General features: G+C 51.1%; 5 protein-coding genes across 5 annotated transcripts; 3 read left to right on the forward strand and 2 right to left on the reverse strand.

The window, feature by feature from the left end:
• Window positions 1-1,464: 1,464 nt before the first annotated feature.
• Window positions 1,465-3,145, reverse strand: FIBRA_06733 (uncharacterized protein; the record flags this gene model as incomplete). Its single annotated transcript, XM_012328445.1, has 5 exons — window positions 1,465-1,626; window positions 1,678-1,853; window positions 1,905-2,265; window positions 2,324-2,745; window positions 2,854-3,145. The coding sequence occupies 5 exons, from the start codon at window positions 3,143-3,145 to the stop codon at window positions 1,465-1,467; spliced, it is 1,413 nt and encodes a 470-aa protein (XP_012183835.1).
• Window positions 3,146-3,783: 638 nt separating this feature from the next.
• FIBRA_06734 (uncharacterized protein) lies at window positions 3,784-5,329 on the forward strand (the record flags this gene model as incomplete). The annotated part of the gene is made up of 2 exons (XM_012328446.1): window positions 3,784-5,240; window positions 5,293-5,329. The coding sequence occupies 2 exons, from the start codon at window positions 3,784-3,786 to the stop codon at window positions 5,327-5,329; spliced, it is 1,494 nt and encodes a 497-aa protein (XP_012183836.1).
• Window positions 5,330-6,715: 1,386 nt separating this feature from the next.
• On the forward strand, window positions 6,716-7,366 carry FIBRA_06735 (uncharacterized protein; the record flags this gene model as incomplete). Its single annotated transcript, XM_012328447.1, has 1 exon — window positions 6,716-7,366. One exon carries the CDS (start codon window positions 6,716-6,718, stop codon window positions 7,364-7,366), a length of 651 nt encoding a protein of 216 aa, XP_012183837.1.
• Window positions 7,367-7,728: 362 nt separating this feature from the next.
• FIBRA_06736 (uncharacterized protein) lies at window positions 7,729-8,827 on the reverse strand (the record flags this gene model as incomplete). Its single annotated transcript, XM_012328448.1, has 2 exons — window positions 7,729-8,386; window positions 8,469-8,827. 2 exons carry the CDS (start codon window positions 8,825-8,827, stop codon window positions 7,729-7,731), a joined length of 1,017 nt encoding a protein of 338 aa, XP_012183838.1.
• Window positions 8,828-10,806: 1,979 nt separating this feature from the next.
• On the forward strand, window positions 10,807-16,167 carry FIBRA_06737 (uncharacterized protein; the record flags this gene model as incomplete). The annotated part of the gene is made up of 20 exons (XM_012328449.1): window positions 10,807-10,880; window positions 10,941-11,149; window positions 11,203-11,632; window positions 11,690-11,949; window positions 12,003-12,321; window positions 12,384-12,479; window positions 12,532-12,753; window positions 12,805-13,028; window positions 13,086-13,279; window positions 13,342-13,761; window positions 13,833-13,936; window positions 13,992-14,108; window positions 14,167-14,281; window positions 14,343-14,458; window positions 14,522-14,686; window positions 14,756-15,107; window positions 15,167-15,531; window positions 15,591-15,673; window positions 15,747-16,003; window positions 16,069-16,167. 20 exons carry the CDS (start codon window positions 10,807-10,809, stop codon window positions 16,165-16,167), a joined length of 4,221 nt encoding a protein of 1,406 aa, XP_012183839.1.
• Between the last annotated feature and the right edge of the window lie 2,043 nt (window positions 16,168-18,210).

Below are 18,210 nucleotides of genomic sequence, written 5' to 3' on the forward strand. Positions count from 1 at the left end.
CAATATTTGGTTTGAATTTGATACTAAATGGATAGATTAGCTCGATACGGGAAAACCCTTTTCCAGACACACATGTCATCGACCAAAAAAGCGCGCGGTCGATCTGAGTACATAGCGCCTCTTTTCTCCATCAGAGCTTCTGCTTACTGCAGCGAATTGAGGATTATGACATGGAGGTGAGCGAACTTGGCATATACAATCGGGCCTAGAGAGAACCATTGAGGGCCTACTCAGTGAGACGGAGGTAATGAACTCATACCATACTGCTTGCCCCACACAGCAAAGATTTTCTGCTGATACTGGAGTGGAACCGGATGGATATTTCCCAGCAGAGGGATTGGTGTGGGTCCCGGAGGAAGCTTCAACTTTGGCCCAAGAGTGGTGTGTCGAAGATAAACCAGACGGCAGGTCACCAAGAGCAAGATTATCGCGCTCAAAACTATAAACATGGTCATCTCAAGCAAGTAATCAAGGTGGATGGAATCGATAGGGCAAATCTCAGGATTTATAGTATCAGCTTGGCATGTGGTTTTCTGCACAAGGAAGTCTTCCCACAAGAACTCACTCAATGTCAGTCGTGGGTTTCAGCATAACCGAGCGCGATCCATGCATGAAGGTGGAATATGTCAACTGCATCCGTCCTATCCAAGTCGAATAATTTCCCAGAGAATCCAAAGGTCACCTGCTCACCTCGCAAGTAACGAAGATTCGATGCAGCGGCCATTTCGTTGCCGTCTGCGCCGTCTGCTAGCGCGATGTCTGTAAGATAGACTTTGAGATGTTTCCCTTATCCCATGTACATTCCTGAACGAAGACTGCAGCCGGTTCGCTTAAATAGAGGAATCACATGCATCATGAAGTGCACGACTGCCAGCAAGTTCCTTTCAAAGACAAAATATACCCAAGCCATTCAACGAAATATTACCACATCTAGGTTCATTCACGCGGGCACATGGATGTATCTACAAAGGACTTCCAACCTGATATCAGCATCTGAGAATGTAGCTGAAGGACGCAATCAGAGAAGCTTACCGAGCATACTACTGCCACTCGCGCCAGCCAAGACTCCGGCTAGACGTGCTCCCAATTGAATACTTTGACTGATGACGAATTCTCCGATATCCCGTCATAATACTTGATAGAAATGCTGAACATAGGTTTCAAATGACAAGAAAGTGGTCTCGTGCCCAGACGTGTCGAAGACAAGACACGTCTGGGTACGAGACCACAAGAAAGGATGCGGACGTTCAGATTCAGCCTGAGCCTCGCCTAGGCGCTCGCATGATGTCACACGTTCGAGACCTGGCCAAACATATTCTCTCGAACTTCTCCAATTGTTTCCCCTCCTTGCGAAGAAACAAAGAGCATCCATGTACGTGCATTCTGGTAGGAAAACGTTGACAAAAATATCTTAGATTTTCCAAGTCTCTGCTAAAAGTAAGATCCTCAGCTCCCAGGATCAAATCACCCCCCGATTCCTTCTTCGTCTGACCAAGCTGAAGAGGATGCAGATCCAAACTCGTGGTAGTGCATAACCCGCATGCGCTGCGCTGGCGGCACATTCTTGTCGTCAAGGCCATGTTGAGTGCCACCATGCAAAACGCCGACGCGCATCATCGAAAGCCACTATGATTCCCAGCAATCAATACGAGCAACAGAAAGAATCTAGCTACCCACATTATGAGCTGCATTTGAATGGTCATACACTCCACCGAAGAATGCAGTCGTTGCGTCTTTCCCGATATTCTTAGCGATGAGATGCCGACCGCCAGGATGCTCGTCCATGAACGAAGACACATCATGAATGAATCCCCCAATCACGACAAGAGGCCGTTTTGTCGCCTGCTCCTGGACTTAATACCTAAGTGTTAATCAATGGAGCGGATGCCACGCCAGTCACTTACAGCTTTCCCAACTAATCACTGGAAGCCCATTAACGTCAGGCGCGAATGTCAGACCTTCCTGCGTATCCTTCAGCCGCTTCAGCTGCATCGTCAATTGGCCCTTGCGGATCTCGTTGTCCGGGAAAACCTTCAGATGACTTGCGAGGCCAACCAATTGACAAGTCCAGATGAACCACTTGGTCGGATCATACTGATACCACTTGATCGCACTGCGGTAGTCCATAGGGAACTGATGGTGAAAGTTGTGGTAGCCGTCGCCGATGGTAACGAGCGCGGTGATCACATGGTCTCGTGGGGTGTGCTTCTCGTCAAACGACGCTTCGCCCAGCCAATGAGCCAGGGAGTTGACACAGAAAGTCGACTGTGTGTGAACAATGGTTAGTAAATCTTTAAAAGAGGTAGAGAAAGATGATACGGACGTGGTAAACAAAGCAAAGACGCGCTGCACCGGCGTAAAAGAATCCACCCTTCCAGTCTCCCCAGCCGAGCCCTGCGACAACCGTGGGCAGTACGAGGCCCATGCCGATGATGAGCGGGAGATACCAGCGGTGCTGCCATCGTACGACTGCGTTCTTGCTCAAATCGCTGACGTCGGCGATGCCTGGTTTGCGTCGTGGCTTGATCATCATCCAGCCGATGTGCGCCCACCAAAAGCCTTTCAATGCGTTGTACGGGTCGAGTTCCGTATCAGTGTAACGGTGATGAGCACGATGTCCGCGGCACCACCAGCGAATCGAACCTTGCACGGCACCCGTGCCTGCCATCGCAAGGAAATACTGGAGTGGTTTGGATGCGTTGTATGATCGATGTGCCCATAGCCTGTGGTATCCAGCAGTTATCCCTATAAAGTGGATGTCAATACTGTATATGCTTATATTTATTCCACTCAAATAGAACCGTGACTCGTCGAGAGAGAGACAAATGGTGCATCAATCAACGGTCCACTCACCAAGGCCAGTAATAAAATAGTAAGCGATGCTCCAACTAGCAGTTTTCCAGCAGAGCGAAACATGAAACACGCCCCAGATGGAAATTAGATGAGTGAGCAGCAATATGGTGAGGGTAAGGCGGTTGAGCCGCTTCCACCAATTTGACCATGTAATCGGCGGGAGGGGCTTCTGATTCTTGAGCACCCAGTCGATATAGTTATCTGGGATGTTGAGGTCTGCAGGCTGATCGTCTTTGAGCGGCAAAGGGAGCGAAGCTGAGACACTCGATATTGTTGGTGCAAGCGACGACATTGGTGAGAGCTAAGTTGCCGGCAGTGCGCGGGCAAAACTCATGTCCGCTGGCGATAGTAGTCAGAAATTTATACGGCAGATGGACGCATTGGGGGGATATCTACCTGGTGCAGGGGCCATTCCCCACACCCCAGTGTTTTGTACCGCAGAGTCGCGTTCCTCCGCATGGAGAAATCGGTTGAGCCGCCCTCAACTTCAAGCTGAAGCTGCTGCGGCCACGGGTGTTCTGCTTCGTTCTGAGTTTGCACGAGTAAAAATAAAGCGAGAGCTCACTAACAAGTTGTGGTTAATATTATGTCGCAGCGTTTGCAACGATATATCTCAGGCTGCTGCCCCAACGATTGAAATGGCTTGAACCGTCGCGGCTGACTTGGTCTCGCCGATCTTGGCCCGATCATTCCCTGCTCGGAGATGGCCGGAGCTCGTGCCTCAGGCTTTAGCGTTCTGTACTTAGACTGGCGACTTCGAACTCGGCCCATTTCCTCCCAGTGAAGAACTCACGTTATCTGTTTTTCCTGAAGAATGTCAATGGGCGTCGTATGAAGAGGAATCTCGGGACTAAACTCGAGAAAGGCCCTCTCCACTGGCATTAACGGCGACGATAATTCGCAGACTGTGGCGAGCAAGTTGGCACGGTAATGTTTCTCAGATATCGATCATCTCGCTATACTCTTTGGCATGCTGGTCCAAAAATCCCTCTTCGAACAAATGGATTTCGTGCAGGAGGGCTGCTCCTTCTTACTGTCTGGAGCGCCACCCTTCTCACTACTCAGAACCGACGGACCCTCCATCTGGACCATGAGGAGCCAAGAGTCCATCGCATTGGCAAGTCTGAACTCCCGGACGTGTCCAAACCGGATGCAAAAGTCAACATCAATGGAATACTGCGCCGGCATGAGCAATCGTGCTTCCCGGAGAAAGGCACAGGCATAGCTCGGTATGATGTGGCACAGTATGCGAGGTATGTCCATTTTGCCATCTCGATGTGGTTAGCAGCTGAGGGCCGCAGTAACAATCCCATCGAGGATGCCCACGCTGAAGCGATCCTCCCTGTTCCTTCTGGTCATTGGTCGTTCTTTGCCGTTTTAGATGGACACAGCGGCTGGGAGACGAGTACCTGCCTCCGCGAGAACCTCATCCCCGCGACCAGTGGCGCCCTGGCAGATCTCTATTCCCGCCTCAATCCACACACGCCACACGCAGACATACCGGTCTTGCCCTCTCCCGATGAACTCGACCGGACCATCCGGGACGCCTTCAAACGTCTCGACGATGACATCGTCCACTGGGCGGTCGACCGGGTATTCGCATCGGAGTCTCGGGCCGCTGCTGTGAATCTCTTAGGGCCCGCCTACGCAGGAGCCTGTGCCCTACTCGCGTTCTACGACGCCTACAGCTGCGTCCTCCGCATCGCGCTCACAGGGGACTCACGCGCTGTGCTCGGCCGTCGCGGCACCAACAAGAACGGCGAACCCGTCTACGAGGTGCACGTTCTCTCCGTAGAGCAAGACGGCCGCAGCCTTGCAGAAGAGTTCCGTCTGAATGCGGAGCACCCCGGGGAAGCAGTCGTGCAGAACGGCCGTGTGCTCGGCATGGGGCCGTCGCGCGCGTTCGGCGATGCTCTGTACAAGTGGAGCCTGGACGTCCAGTGGAAGCTGAAGCGAGAGTACCTTGGGCGTACTCCCCGCCCGTTCATCAAGACGCCTCCATATTTTACTGCAGAGCCGGAGGTAACCCAGATCGAGGTCCGGCCGGGTGACTTCCTCATTCTCGCCACAGATGGTCTCTGGGAATCGTTGACAAGCAGCGAGGCCGTCGGCCTAGTCGGTCTTTGGTCAGAACACGGATATGGACACAATGGGCCAAGTAAAACTGGCGAGCATCGAACCTTGGCAGTACAAGAACTGCCTGTTGAGCTAAGCGAAGACGAGAATGATGAATCTGTGCGATATCGGCAATGGGGCGCTAAGAAACAGTTTGTGATCTTGGATGAAAACGCTGCCACGCATCTGCTACGAAATGCACTGGGTGGTGCAGATGAAGACCTCGCCTCGGCAATCATCAGTATGAGGGCTCCTCGATCGAGGACGTATATGTGAGTCTAAATACTGCCACCACCTGCCATACTGACCATGCATCCGCCATAGCGACGATATTACAGCCACAGTGGTATTCTTCGAGTAGGTAGAAGATCCCAGTACACCAGTTCCCGTAGTTGCACGTCCACTCTGTATGTGGGTGGACGGCCGCGCCACGCAATCCCCAACATCTACAAAGTCAGATACCTGCGTTGTTCGCACTTTGTTGACAAACATGTCAAATTCGTGTCCATGACATCGCCGATTTTATCATATTGAACCATACTGCCACCAACGAACCTCCCCTCCCGCCAATGTTGAGATTGAATGGCCGGTGTCAGTCGGATAGATGAAAGTAAAACCCCGCGTCGGGAAGGTCGATATCTACTTGGGCTGTCCGTTCAAAAAGAATTGCATCTGCAACGCCTTCGGTCTTTCTACCGCAGCTGGCACTTACCCTGGCCCTGGGCCGCGTGTGTATGCGTCGACATGAACAGACGAGGTGGACCTATCCTGTGTCATGTGCTTCCAATGCGTAGTGTTCCCCAGATTGAATCGCGAACCTGTTTCATTACAGCTGGGTAGCGCAGCGTGCGCGATGCGGCTCACCTCTGAGACCAGTAATAACAGACGCCACCGCATACGACCATCACAGTGGCGGTCCGTGAGACGAGCCTACGCCTCAAGTTCGCCCTTCCTATAGAGTCAAGCCAGATCTGCGGTCGGCATCACGACTCCGCGTCGGAGATATGGGATGCTTCTTGTGGGGTACTATGGAAGAATTGCGACCTGTGTGACAACTGTGGCCATTCTGAGAGATCTGCGGGGTGTAGAATGCGGCCACAGTACCGCCTCGTGCAGAGATGAAATGAAATTGGGAAAGTTGCGACTTGAAATCTGGAACATCTCCCGCCGCGTGCTGGTGAACGCTGGCCTGTGCAATGCTATGGCAACTTCGGATAACAGCAATTAGATTACCGCAACCCATCGAGTACAATGGCGGGCGTTGTGATTGAGATGCGAGTCGACAAATGGCCAGAGACAACGCACGTAGGTTCAGCTGCAACCTGGCTTTTGTTGTCGAGTAATATTGTGCCTGGACCGGCTGCGCTTTTGCAGCCTGTTGTGTTCTGGGAGTTTGAAGAGGAAGACAACGTCGGACAAGCATCGGCGGGGATACTCCCCGTGACAGCCCGCGGAAACAGACAGCTGGATTGTGGCCGTTTGCGGCAGGATGTGGCGGCTTCTGCGGGGCCAGTCCGCACGGCCACCGTCTCGTGCGGCGGCAATCGCGCGCCATTGTTGTTCTCGCCCGCATTGTGTCCTTTCCATTTCTCATCGCATCTGTTTCCCGGCGGTAAGCCCCTCGTCGTATAAACAGAACTCACCTTCTTTGCACACCCCATCAAGCCCCCAGAGCACAAACGCTCTCTCTCTGTTTTGCTCTCGTCTCTCGTCTCTTGCATTGTCCCTTATCATTATCAACCCCAGCATGTCCGTCGTCGTCCCCTCACATCGCATCCACACCATATACAGCACCTTCGGCCCCGGCTTTGGTCTGTCTACCCCGGTCTCTGCGGCCGATGCATTCGCCCACTTGCCCAACATCACTGTCGCCGCCTCGCGCAGCCGTGGCCCTGGTCTCTCCCCACGAACTGCGTCGGCATCCTTGCCCTCTCCCTCTTCTGGATCCCGTTCCATAGCCAGGCGATATCCCGCCAGCCCCCGCCGTGCGCCGCCACCACCGCCACGGGTATCGTTCGCGCCGTCCAGCTGCGAGGACCCCTTCGCAGACCAAGTAGGCACCGCCGAGACGACAGCCCAGGCAGCGCACACCACGCTCTCCATATCCGCGCCATTAATCGCCTCTCGAACGCGTATCGCGTCTTACGCCGCTCCATCTACCTCCATAGCGCCGCAGAGTCTGCTAGCCCCATCGCCGTCAGTACCAGTGACACTACCACCCGGCATTGCGCTTCCATCATCTGTGGAGGGATTGGAGGGCTTGAAAGGGAGGCTCGTTGCAAATGTCTTGCTCAGTCGACGTCATGGGCGACCGTTGCGCAGACGACCTGAAAGCGTGGGGGAACCCCGGGTGTATATGAGGAGTGGGCTGTCACGGATGGTCGAGCTGGACGCGTGATCCTGTTCCGAGTCTGGAATTGCGGGCGTGCCTTGTTTCTTAGTAATGTTCATCATCATCTCCTGCATTGTTGTTTTTATCATATCGCAGTAACGTTCAACGCACATCAGTATATTGCATTTTTCTTGTATAATCTCGTCATTTGGGTAGAATTCATTCATCGTACATGGGTAATTAATATCTTGGCAGTGCCATAGCATGCGATGTAATGACACTGGACAGCGTGTTGCTCAATCGACAGACTTCTGTGATCCAAGGTCTGGACGAGTGGAGGATCAGCGAGTGAGAAACTTGTAGGCTGCAATGGCTCGTATTTTCTGAGTTTTGCCTAACTTTGAAAGTAAGTCAAGCTACATACCTGGTCATTTTCCCCAGTCCCCCGCGTCAATACCCATATACTTCGGCAGATTGAGAAATGCGTGTTGAGCGGCAGCATACCTCTCCTTCTTGAACATATGAACACATTCGCTGCAAAGTCGGTTTGCTGGCGGTTCCTCAGCCATGGGCAGCCTTAGGATCGCTGGTGAGCTGAATGAACCCACTGAATGCGCGAGCTCCAGGATCTCTCGGAATTTTTCTCTGCATTCCTGTTTAGTCTTACACCTCGGGCTGCACTTCAGCGTCCACAGAAAAGCGGACACTGTCTTGTTCTCCTTTATAAGTCGATCCCGGGCTTTGAGACAAGCCTGCATGTCATCCCGTGACAGCATATCCAACGTTCCATCTGCACGACGCACACCTGAAAGTATGACGTCCAAATCCGACTCGGTACAGCAGTCGTAAAACAATGCTGGAAGGACAGTGGTCAAGCCGATCTTGCGTGCCAAAATGAGAGCGACGATGGCACTTTTCGAAGGATTGATATCTGGCGCACAAAACCATTCATCGTAAGTGTTCGGGTAACATTCTTGTAGACGACGTTTGCCATAGTCGAGAAGATCTTGGATTTCGTATCGATGTCCGATCCGAAGAAGGGATGCAACAAGTGAGAATTTGATGGCTATATCGCCCATGAAAAATCTAACCATGATCTCAGTAATTTGCACCATCGTGTAGCTGTGGGGAAACACAACGTCACCTTTTGCTATCATATAAGACTGACATCCATGCGGAAACGTCGTCCGCTGTATCAGGCAACTGAAAAACACGAAGCCCGTCCATTTTCTCCGCCGATGCAGACTCTAAAATACCGCGCAGCTTATCGGACTGTCTGGAGATTATACTGTTGTGCACGCGGAAGGCAACGCCCCCGGCGGTGAGTATGATGTTGCCATCCTCATACCAGAAGGTCTCGTGGGGTTGAAGCTCGCCTGTTCCCCGCTTGACATTCTGGTCCTCGGACGACGATGTATCCTGCGCTAGAAGGCTCGAGTCCCCCCGTGCCCGCTTTCTAGATCTCCTCGGACCGTCAGCGTTGCTAGTTCTAGTTATACTGATAGACTCGGGCGCCGCGGTGGCCATCCTGACCGCCTTCAAAGAGTTCAGAAAGGAACTGGGAATATACGTGAGTTAAGATCTTCAGACGGCACTTAGTTGACATCCGCGCCCGAGAAAGCCAACCGTGACGCGACCCGATGTGACTACGCGCCCTGATGGAATGGCCGAATGAACTGAGTTCATTTCGTTAGCTACTTCACGCTTGCCTACCATTTCATATGCCTGCTATGTTGTCAAAGTTGAATAAGAGCAAACGTACAAGTATGTGACGTTGCGCCATACCTGTTGAAGCAATTGTCACACACTGGGATCTAAATTAGGCAATATGCCGACTTGATGGGTAGATCGGCTACTCCTGCCGCGGCTGGCGGGATTGTCAGAAGTGCTGTGTGACAATCTTCATGGCAAAGGTATTACTGCCGAATCGTAGCGTTTCCGTGACTCTAGTTATAAGTACCGTCCACTTGATCATTAGCCTTCACCAGCTCCTCAGAGGTTCCCATTAGCTCAGACTCTTGATATGTTGGGATGAGTCAAGGCCGATGCGCGTTGCAAGTCATCAATCACGACGTCAGTCGCGAAAATTTCTTCCTCAACTTGAAGCCAACATCTCTGAGATATGGGCAAAATTATCGTCAAGAGAAACATTTTTATGACTTCCTACTTGTTCAGTAGCACGCAAGAACCCACCAGAACCAGTCACAAGTGGCTATGGCGGCGATCTTCACCGCCAAATATATATAATCCACTGATACCTCACTACACTCGCCAACCGATGACGATCCCACCCTTCTCCAAATTCTTTTTTTATCAGTGGGTCCTCGATCGGATCCAGTGAATAGACTGATAGCCGACAGCGAGTCCAGAATAACTACAGTGCTCAAAGCGGAGTAAGTTCAAGTTACCCGACGTCGGCGCCCTCCACGACTCGGGATGGACATTCATGAGGAACATCCCAGGAACGAGCAAGAGTGTGCGAGAGGGGCTCGTTTGCCGAACGACATAATACGGCTCCCCGGTGATGAGTCTCTGATCCTTTTGAATGGAGAACAAGGTGAAGAAACGATCGAGGGTACGACAACGTCACTAGCAGCAAAAAATCTCCACTTGTGACGAGACCGCCAGCGATGAACCCACGACTCGTATGACAATTTGTTAGCGCGGATATTGCGAGGAAGATACATGTGGAGGGAGGATGGAGTAACGGCCTAGGTAAGAGAGCCTGTGGTGTATGTGTGAAGTGTGTAAGGTGAACGTTTGAACGTGTAACAGCCTATATACCACAGGAGGCGATAAGGACATGATCGCAGTACGAGTGAGGGGGAGGACCGCCTCGCGGAAAGTAAACGGCTTGACCTGGTCACCGGTATCGGCTATGTAGGGATCCCGAAGGAGCTGTCACGGCGACCTGCGTGTCGAGGGGCAGGAGGAGAGACATGATCATGATGAGCCAGCGTCAGCTGCTAAATAAGTGACTTGGGAGTGGGAAGCCCAGAAACCGAACAGCGGAGGCAGATTGAGCGGGGAACGTTGTTTGTTCGCATCAACTGTTCCGAGCAGAAGAGACCGGGGGGCGCTAGTAGACGCCACTGGCGCCCGCAGGCTGCCTCAACATCACAACTCAGACGTATAGGAGGGGGGTTGATATTCCTTATCCAGGTCTGACTTATTTGCAGAATTCAGCATTGTGGTCGGATTTGGATGGGGGCATTTCTTGTGCTTTGGGGTAGTACCCCTCCTCTGCATCTGATATTTTGAATGGAACTGCATGAGGTGCGTGTTTATCATGGAACCGAGCCAGAAGTAGAGTTCAGCATGCCCTTCAGGATCTGATAGAAGGATGTCAGCGGCCGTATCGTGGCTGTTTGTCACGCACGACATCACCTTAATTATGGTATCCAAACTTAATACAGACGCGGCGCACTTACTAAGTCTTCCTATGATGAATATCTGTTTGTGTTCCGCTGGCCCTCCCAAGATTGGCAGTCAACCACAAGTCCACAATGCACAGTACCACCCTCTCCGGCGAAAAGGCTGACTCTGACTCAGAGCAGGTTTCGAAGCACGTCTCTAAACGGTAATGTCGTTCTAAATCATGTCGGGTTCAATTATCTGCTTACTAGCTGACCGGCCACAGTGATCAAAACATCACCTCTCGCCAGCTGGGAGTCGCTTTCCAAGATTTGCGAGTGGTCGGTGTTGGGGCTCGCTCTTCGTTCCAACAGACAATTGCATCTGCCTTCAATCCGCTCGTTATATACAACTCTCTAATTTCGATCAGGAATCCCCCGCTGCGTGATATCCTTTCAGGCTTCCAAGGCGCAGTCTTTCCTGGTGAAATGCTCCGTAAGTCATCGTGGTTTGCTGTATTCCATCTCTTCACTGTATTCGGTGTGTAGTCGTATTGGGGCGTCCCGGCTCTGGCTGCAGCACATTCCTGAAGACTTTGGCGAACCAGCATGCCGAATATAGATCCGTCGAGGGCCAACTCCACTACGATTCGTTCACGCCGAAAGACATCGCTCAGCTTTACAAAGGTGACGTGACGTACTGCCAAGAAGACGATGTCCATTTCCCCACACTCACCCTCTTCGAAACACTTTCCTTCGCTTCAAAGACTCGCGCTCCCCAGTGTCTCCCGGAAAATCAGTCCAGACAACAATTCGCGGACTCACAGGTCAACACGCTTCTCTCCATCTTTGGGCTCGAGCATGCTAGGAACACCATCGTGGGTGATGCTATGTTGAGGGGCGTTTCCGGTGGGGAGAAAAAGCGGCTATCTCTGGCAGAAGTGCTAGCATGCAGAGGCACGATTGGATGTTGGGATAAGTATGTTTGACATTGTTCAACCTCATTCCCCGATCTCATCTTCTGGCTCCATTGCAGCTCGACTCGTGGGCTCGATTCGTCCACAGCGCTGGAATTCCTTCGTGCTCTCCGCGCCACTACCGACTCTACCCGTGTTACCACTATCGTCTCGCTCTATCAGGCCGGCCAGCCGTTATACGATCTCTTCGATAAAGTGTGTGTCATCTCTGAGGGAAAGATGGTTTATTTTGGACCTGCGGCGGAAGCAAGCCAGTACTTCGTCGACATGGGGTACCAGCCTTATAACAGACAGACCACTCCGGACTTTCTCGTATCCGGTTCGTTTTTCCTCTCAACTGTTTCGTTCTGTTGTTGATGACGGAGTCTTTAGTGACGGACCCGAAGGGGCGCAAGATCATCCCTGGTCATGAATCGTCTGTTCCTCGAACTGCGTCTGAGATGGCCGCTTATTTTTCGTCATCGACGCAAGGAGAGCTGAACCGTGCATCCATCGAGGAATTCTGCGCCAAACGTGTCGGTAATGAAGTCATGAGGTCGGAATATAGGGCCAGCGCTCTGCTTGAACACTCCCAATATGCATCTACTGCTAGTCCATACATCATCTCCATTCCGATGCAGGTCCGTGCGGCGATGCTGCGGAGGGTACAGATCATGAAGGGTAGCATTGCGGTCATCATAATAGACCTGTGGTAAGCACAGGACGTGTTTGAAGCCCAAATCATTTCTAATCTTTTGGGGGATTCCGACGTAGCGCCCAAGTTTTCCAAGCCATCATCATGGGCACCATGTTCTTCCACCTGGAAGAAGCGACTTCGGAATTCTTCTCTCGAGGGGGTATCCTATTCTTGTACGGAACGTTGTCTTTTGCCCAACGACTTCAATCTGATTGAGCTCTTTAGTGCGCTATTTTTTGGGGCGGTGTCCGCGTTGGCAGAGATACCTGGTCTGTTTGCCCAGCGTCGGATTGTCCTGCGCCAGCAAAAAGCAGCTATGTACCACCCTTTCATCGAAAGCTTGTCATATGCACTTGTCGACATCCCCATCACGTTCATCATCCAATCCTTGTTCTCTATCGTCATCTACTTCCTCGTTGATTTACAGAGGACAGCCGCTCAATTTTTGTGAGTTGTATTCGCAGATATTCTCAATCCACTTGCTTATCCAGGGTATAGCATATTCCTGCTCTTCGTATTCATGATGACATTGTGCATGAAAACGCTTTTCCGCGCAATCGCCGCAACCGTGGGATCGCAGGTTGCTGCTCAGTCTATAGCTGGAATGACCATTGTCGTGGCGATTCTCTATGCTGGTTACACGATCCCTATTCCCAGCATGATTGGAGGACTTAAATGGCTCTCTTATCTCAACGCATGTTGCTCCCCTCGTTTGCCCCTTGGTGACCGCTGATATTCATCACTTGATAACATATAGCCCATTCGCTACGGTTTTGAAGCTCTCATGTTGAACGAATTCCATACGATCAACGGAATGTGTTCGTCACTCGTTCCACAGGGACCAGGATATGAGAACGTGTCGCTCGCCAACCAAGTGTGCACTACAATAGGTTCTGTCCCCGGGGAAGCTTACGTGAGCGGAAGCACGTTTTTGAAGCTGTCGTTTGGGTATGAATACCACAATCTGTGGAAGGTACGTGCTCTCTGTATTTCGTGTAATTCAGTGAGTCAATGATATACTAACGACATGCACAGAATTTTGGTATCGTATGTACGTTTTGCCTCGGATTCCTCGCTATCTATCTCGTTACGACGGAGGTCAATAGCGCGGCTGCATTCGAGACCTCCGTGATGTTGTTTAAACGGGGATCCAATGTTACTGTTGAGGCCACGCCCAGCGACGAGGAGAAGGCTGGTGATCGTTCCCATTCCATGTCCGCCCCCTCCCTTGGAGCTGCTTCAGACGATGCATCTCCTGATCTCCCCTCGGAGAAGAACGAGAAACATGAAATAGCAGACATCGTACCAACCACGACAGACATCTTTTCCTGGCAACACATCTATTATACCGTACCGATATCTGGTGGCGACTCGCGCCAGTTGCTGGACGACGTATCCGGGTTCGTAGCACCCGGGAAATTGACGGCATTGATGGGCGAATCAGGCGCTGGGAAGGTGAGCTTTCGATATGACGTTGTGCTCTGGAGGGGCCGTTGAGCTGACTGCGCTGGGTGTCTCGGCTGCAGACGACACTGTTGAACGTGCTTGCGGACAGGACCTCGATAGGTGTGGTTCGTGGGGATCGCTTTGTGAACGGACAGCCGCTTCCTGCCGATTTCCAGGCTCAGACGTAAGTGAACGTTCACCGACTATTTTCTATGGAGTTTCTGATTTCACCAATGCAGTGGATATTGCCAACAAATGGACACGCACCTTGGGCGAGCATCGGTTCGCGAGGCTCTTTTGTTTTCGGCAAACCTCCGACAGCCTCAGTCCGTCCCTGTGACTGAGAAAGAGGCTTAGTACGTCCTGCTTAAAGGCATCAGTCGAATATTCGGTTAATGGCTGGCTGCAATTTAGTGTTGAGAAATGCCTGGAGATGTGTGGTCTGGAAGCTTTCGCAGATGCCATTGTTGGCTCGTTGGGCGTTGAGCAGCGGAAGCGGGTTACAATCGGAGTCGAGCTCGCTGCGAAGGTGCGTTCATGCCCGAGCTCCCTTGTTTTGATTCAACCAACGCTCATGTCGACGTTCGAAGCCAAAATTGCTGTTGTTCCTTGATGAACCTACTTCCGGGCTGGACTCACAGTCGGCATGGGCCGTCATGACTTTCCTCCGTGATCTTGCTGCGAGTGGACAAGCCATTCTTTGCACGTACGTTCACAACAGCTCTATCAAGATTTGTTTGTAGCATCGTGTCTGACACGTGGTGCATAGGATACACCAGCCTTCTGCTGAATTGTTCCAGCTGTTCGATAGGTTGTTGCTCTTGCGTAAAGGTGGTCAGACAGTCTACTTCGATGAAATTGGGGACCGCGCGTCAACACTTTTGAACTATTTCGAGAAGAACGGAGCTCCCCCGTGTGACCCTGACGCTAACCCGTGAGTTCAACAAATAGCCATAAGTCTCGAATAGCTCTCTGACTTCCATTGTATTCGGCACTGTAAAAGAGCGGAGTACATGCTGGATGTAATCGGCGCTGGGGCGACTGCGACCACGTCCATCGATTGGGCTGCTGTTTGGACACATTCTTCCGAAGCCCAGAAACTCCAGAGAGAGATAGAACGCATTCACACCGAAGGCCTAGAGCGTCCTGTTGCACAAAGCGACGTTCGTTCCGAGTTTACGACTTCTTGGGGTCACCAATTCGTCATCTTACTTCACAGGAGCTTCCAGAACTATTGGCGCGATCCTGTGTCCGTCTTTGCGAAGGTCACATTGAATATTGCCACAGGGCTTCTTATCGGTTTCTCGTTCTTCCACACCAAAGATGATGTCCAGGGTTCCCAGAATAAGCTTTTCGTGAGTCATATCATTTCGGAGATAGGGGATTGAAACTTATACCGATGTCATCTAAATAGTCCATCTTCATGGCCATCATGTGTTCTATTCCCTTGGGCCAGATGGTCCAGCCCATCTTCGTCGACGTTCGGGACGTATACGAGATCCGTGAACGCCCCAGTCGGATGTACAGCTGGACCGCCCTCGTTGCTTCTCAGATTCTGTCCGAGATCCCCTGGAATATCTTCGGATCCTCCCTGTTCTTTGTCTGTTGGTATTGGACCGTCGGTTATGAGACCAGTAGGGCAGGATACACGTACTTGATGTACGGCGTCATTTTCCCGGTTTACTATGTGACTATTGGACAATTGTTCGCTGCTATGTCGCCTAACGCTCTCATCGCATCCTTGTTATTCAGCGTCATGTTTACGTTTGTGTTCATCTTGTAAGTTTCGTTTCGGGTTGTTTCTTGACTGGTTTTAGTCACTGACCCTGGAATAATAGTGATGGCATCATGCAGCCTTTCTCTCAGTTAGGATGGTGGAGGTGGATGTATCGAGTATCGCCTTTCACGTACTTGGTCGAGGGTCTGTTGGGACAAGGCAAGTTCCCGACTGGTCCTTTTACCGTCATCTGCACGGCTTATCTCGCGCTTTCCAGCGATCGGTCGGCAGGACATCACTTGCGCATCACAAGAGCTCGTTACGCTCAACCCAATACCGGGCTCGACATGCGTTGCGTACCTGGAATCGTTCATCGACACAGTTGGCGGATACCTTGTGAATCCCGACGCGACTAATGCATGCCTGTACTGTCCGTATCGAACGACCGATCAATACATGTTGAACGCCTTCAACATCAAATACAGTCTTCACTGGCGAGACACCGGAATCGTGCTTGGAACGATTGCATTCAACGTGAGTACCAGTTGAGTTTTGTTTGCGCTACATATCTCTCTGATGTGTTGTGGCTTGGGCTACAGATTTTTGCGATTTACCTTCTCACGTATATTTTCCGCATTCATACTGGAGGCTGGCTCAAGTGGAAAACCGGCGCAGGTGCGAAGAAACAGGAGATGTAGTTGTCACTCTGGCGGTAGTAGTACATGGAGAGTAAATTTACAACGTAGAAGGGCCATGCATACAGTGTTTCTTTGTGTTCATACCTCGTGACTTATAATGAGATCGAGTAGAACAAGCACATACTATCGATGACCCACAAGTGAAAGGGCGCCTTAAATTTGGCCTTTCAGGTACCACACACACTTCAGAGCTATCATGCGATATGATTTGAATTCACGAGCGAATTTACTATTTCCTCACAAGACTCATATATTTTTACGGGGTGTTGTGAATATCTGAGGCAGGCAGGCAAATGATGCTGCAAAGACCCTTAAGTCGGAAAGATTTGTGACTGAGATGTCACACATGATAATTTGATTACGCTCGCGTCACCGGCATGTCGTACTGTGGCTGGCTGACAAATGCAGGTTGGGCGCTTACTCAGCCGTTGTCACGCCCGGCCGCGCACCAGTGAAAGAAGCCGGGCTCGGAAGGCGAATTCGCCGGGATCTATTGCATATTTGGGTTTCAAAAATGCTCGCTGGGTAAAGAGGAACACAATAAGCCCATTGAAAGACAGATTTATTGGATATCTATACACAGGAGGGCCCATATTGTCGACACCACACGAATCCTAATTCAAGTCCAAACGGGAGTCATAGCTTCTGATACTGCTTTGTGTGTCCCCGCCGACTACGAGCCCGAACCTTTGTCCGTGTTTCCAATGCCGACATGGCGGCGTGCGAAGTCTGATAGAAGCCGTGCTGCAAGACGTAGCTTTGGATGAGAAAGGAGTGGCCGCCTGTCTTTTGGAGTTGAATCGATTTGAGCGGAACATGCGATAAATGTTTCATAACTCACAGAATTTTTTAAATATTAGATGACCATGTGCGGCACATAGCAAGGGGTATTGCTGTGAGTTGGACAATGTCGATGAATACAAGAGGTCCTGGAAGATTAGGCTTCCGAGCCAAGTTTTAAGTTCTGTAGTCTAATGTACACTAACTGCCGGAGGCCGGCCACTTAACGTATTGTTTGTGCCGCTCGGCGAACAAGTGCCATGGCTGCTAAGTTGGAGCCCACGGTGACAAGGTCTTTCACAGTGCATGCCAGAAGCCAGAAACAAGAAGGAAAGACAAGCCATGTGCTCGCCTCTTTGCACGTAGGTCTGGATTGGAACCACGCAGTTCCGATGCCCCCGCAAACTACGTCATGTTAGGCTGGAAATCTGGCCTCCGATAAGAGTGTCATGGACCGTTCTATGACCGAGTTTTGGTATCTTCATTGTTCAGTTGACATTGTCCTGTAACTGAGCAGTATGACTCCGTAATACAGCGTAGGTTCTCGTATGTTCGTTGTTCGGCTCTGATTAGGAATTTCCAGGGCAGTGTATCATTTGTCACAGAACGATATCGCAGAAGACGATCTTGACCTCACCCGCGTTGTATCGCAAAGCATTGAACGTACAACGACCCTGGACTCTTAGTCCAATGGAGCTATTCGGTCGCAGGTGGCATGCAGGTCTTCACTGCCTTGAGAGTTATGGACTTTTGACTCCAGTTCACGTCCACGATATGCAAACGTGTCTAAGACACGTTCTGGGGCAGCTAGCTCACAGAGCCTTTTCAGAAGCGCCCGCTTAGCGCTCTATGTAAAAGTCGCATTGGCCGTGGTTATTATCGTTATTTTTCGAATCCCTTTAAATGTCCGCGAGGGCCGAGCCCTATGTAGACAGTAAATACGGTGCGTGTGGACAAACTAGAGTATCGAAACAAAGCATTGATGATGGCCGTGATTTAACTACCCGATTGCCCATTTCAATGAGTAACTACGCCTAGCAACCAGAGCGCGAGCCTGACTGGTCGAAAACATCAACGTTGGGGAAGGGTATACCGCCAGCTGGAAAGAGTTGTAGGGAGATTGCTGGGGAGGAATTGGGCGCAATTTTGATGACTTGAGCTCAGAACTTCTGGGAAAAATGCTGCTACAGCTATATTTTATGAATAAATGGTATCTTGAACATAGCCGCCAGCATTTTGGGGAGTTGGCGGCGTGTTGTTCTT

This window comes from Fibroporia radiculosa, assembly GCF_000313525.1.
Source record: "Fibroporia radiculosa TFFH 294 genomic supercontigs, scaffold8592, whole genome shotgun sequence".
In the NCBI taxonomy this organism is placed as follows: Eukaryota; Fungi; Basidiomycota; class Agaricomycetes; order Polyporales; family Fibroporiaceae; genus Fibroporia; species Fibroporia radiculosa.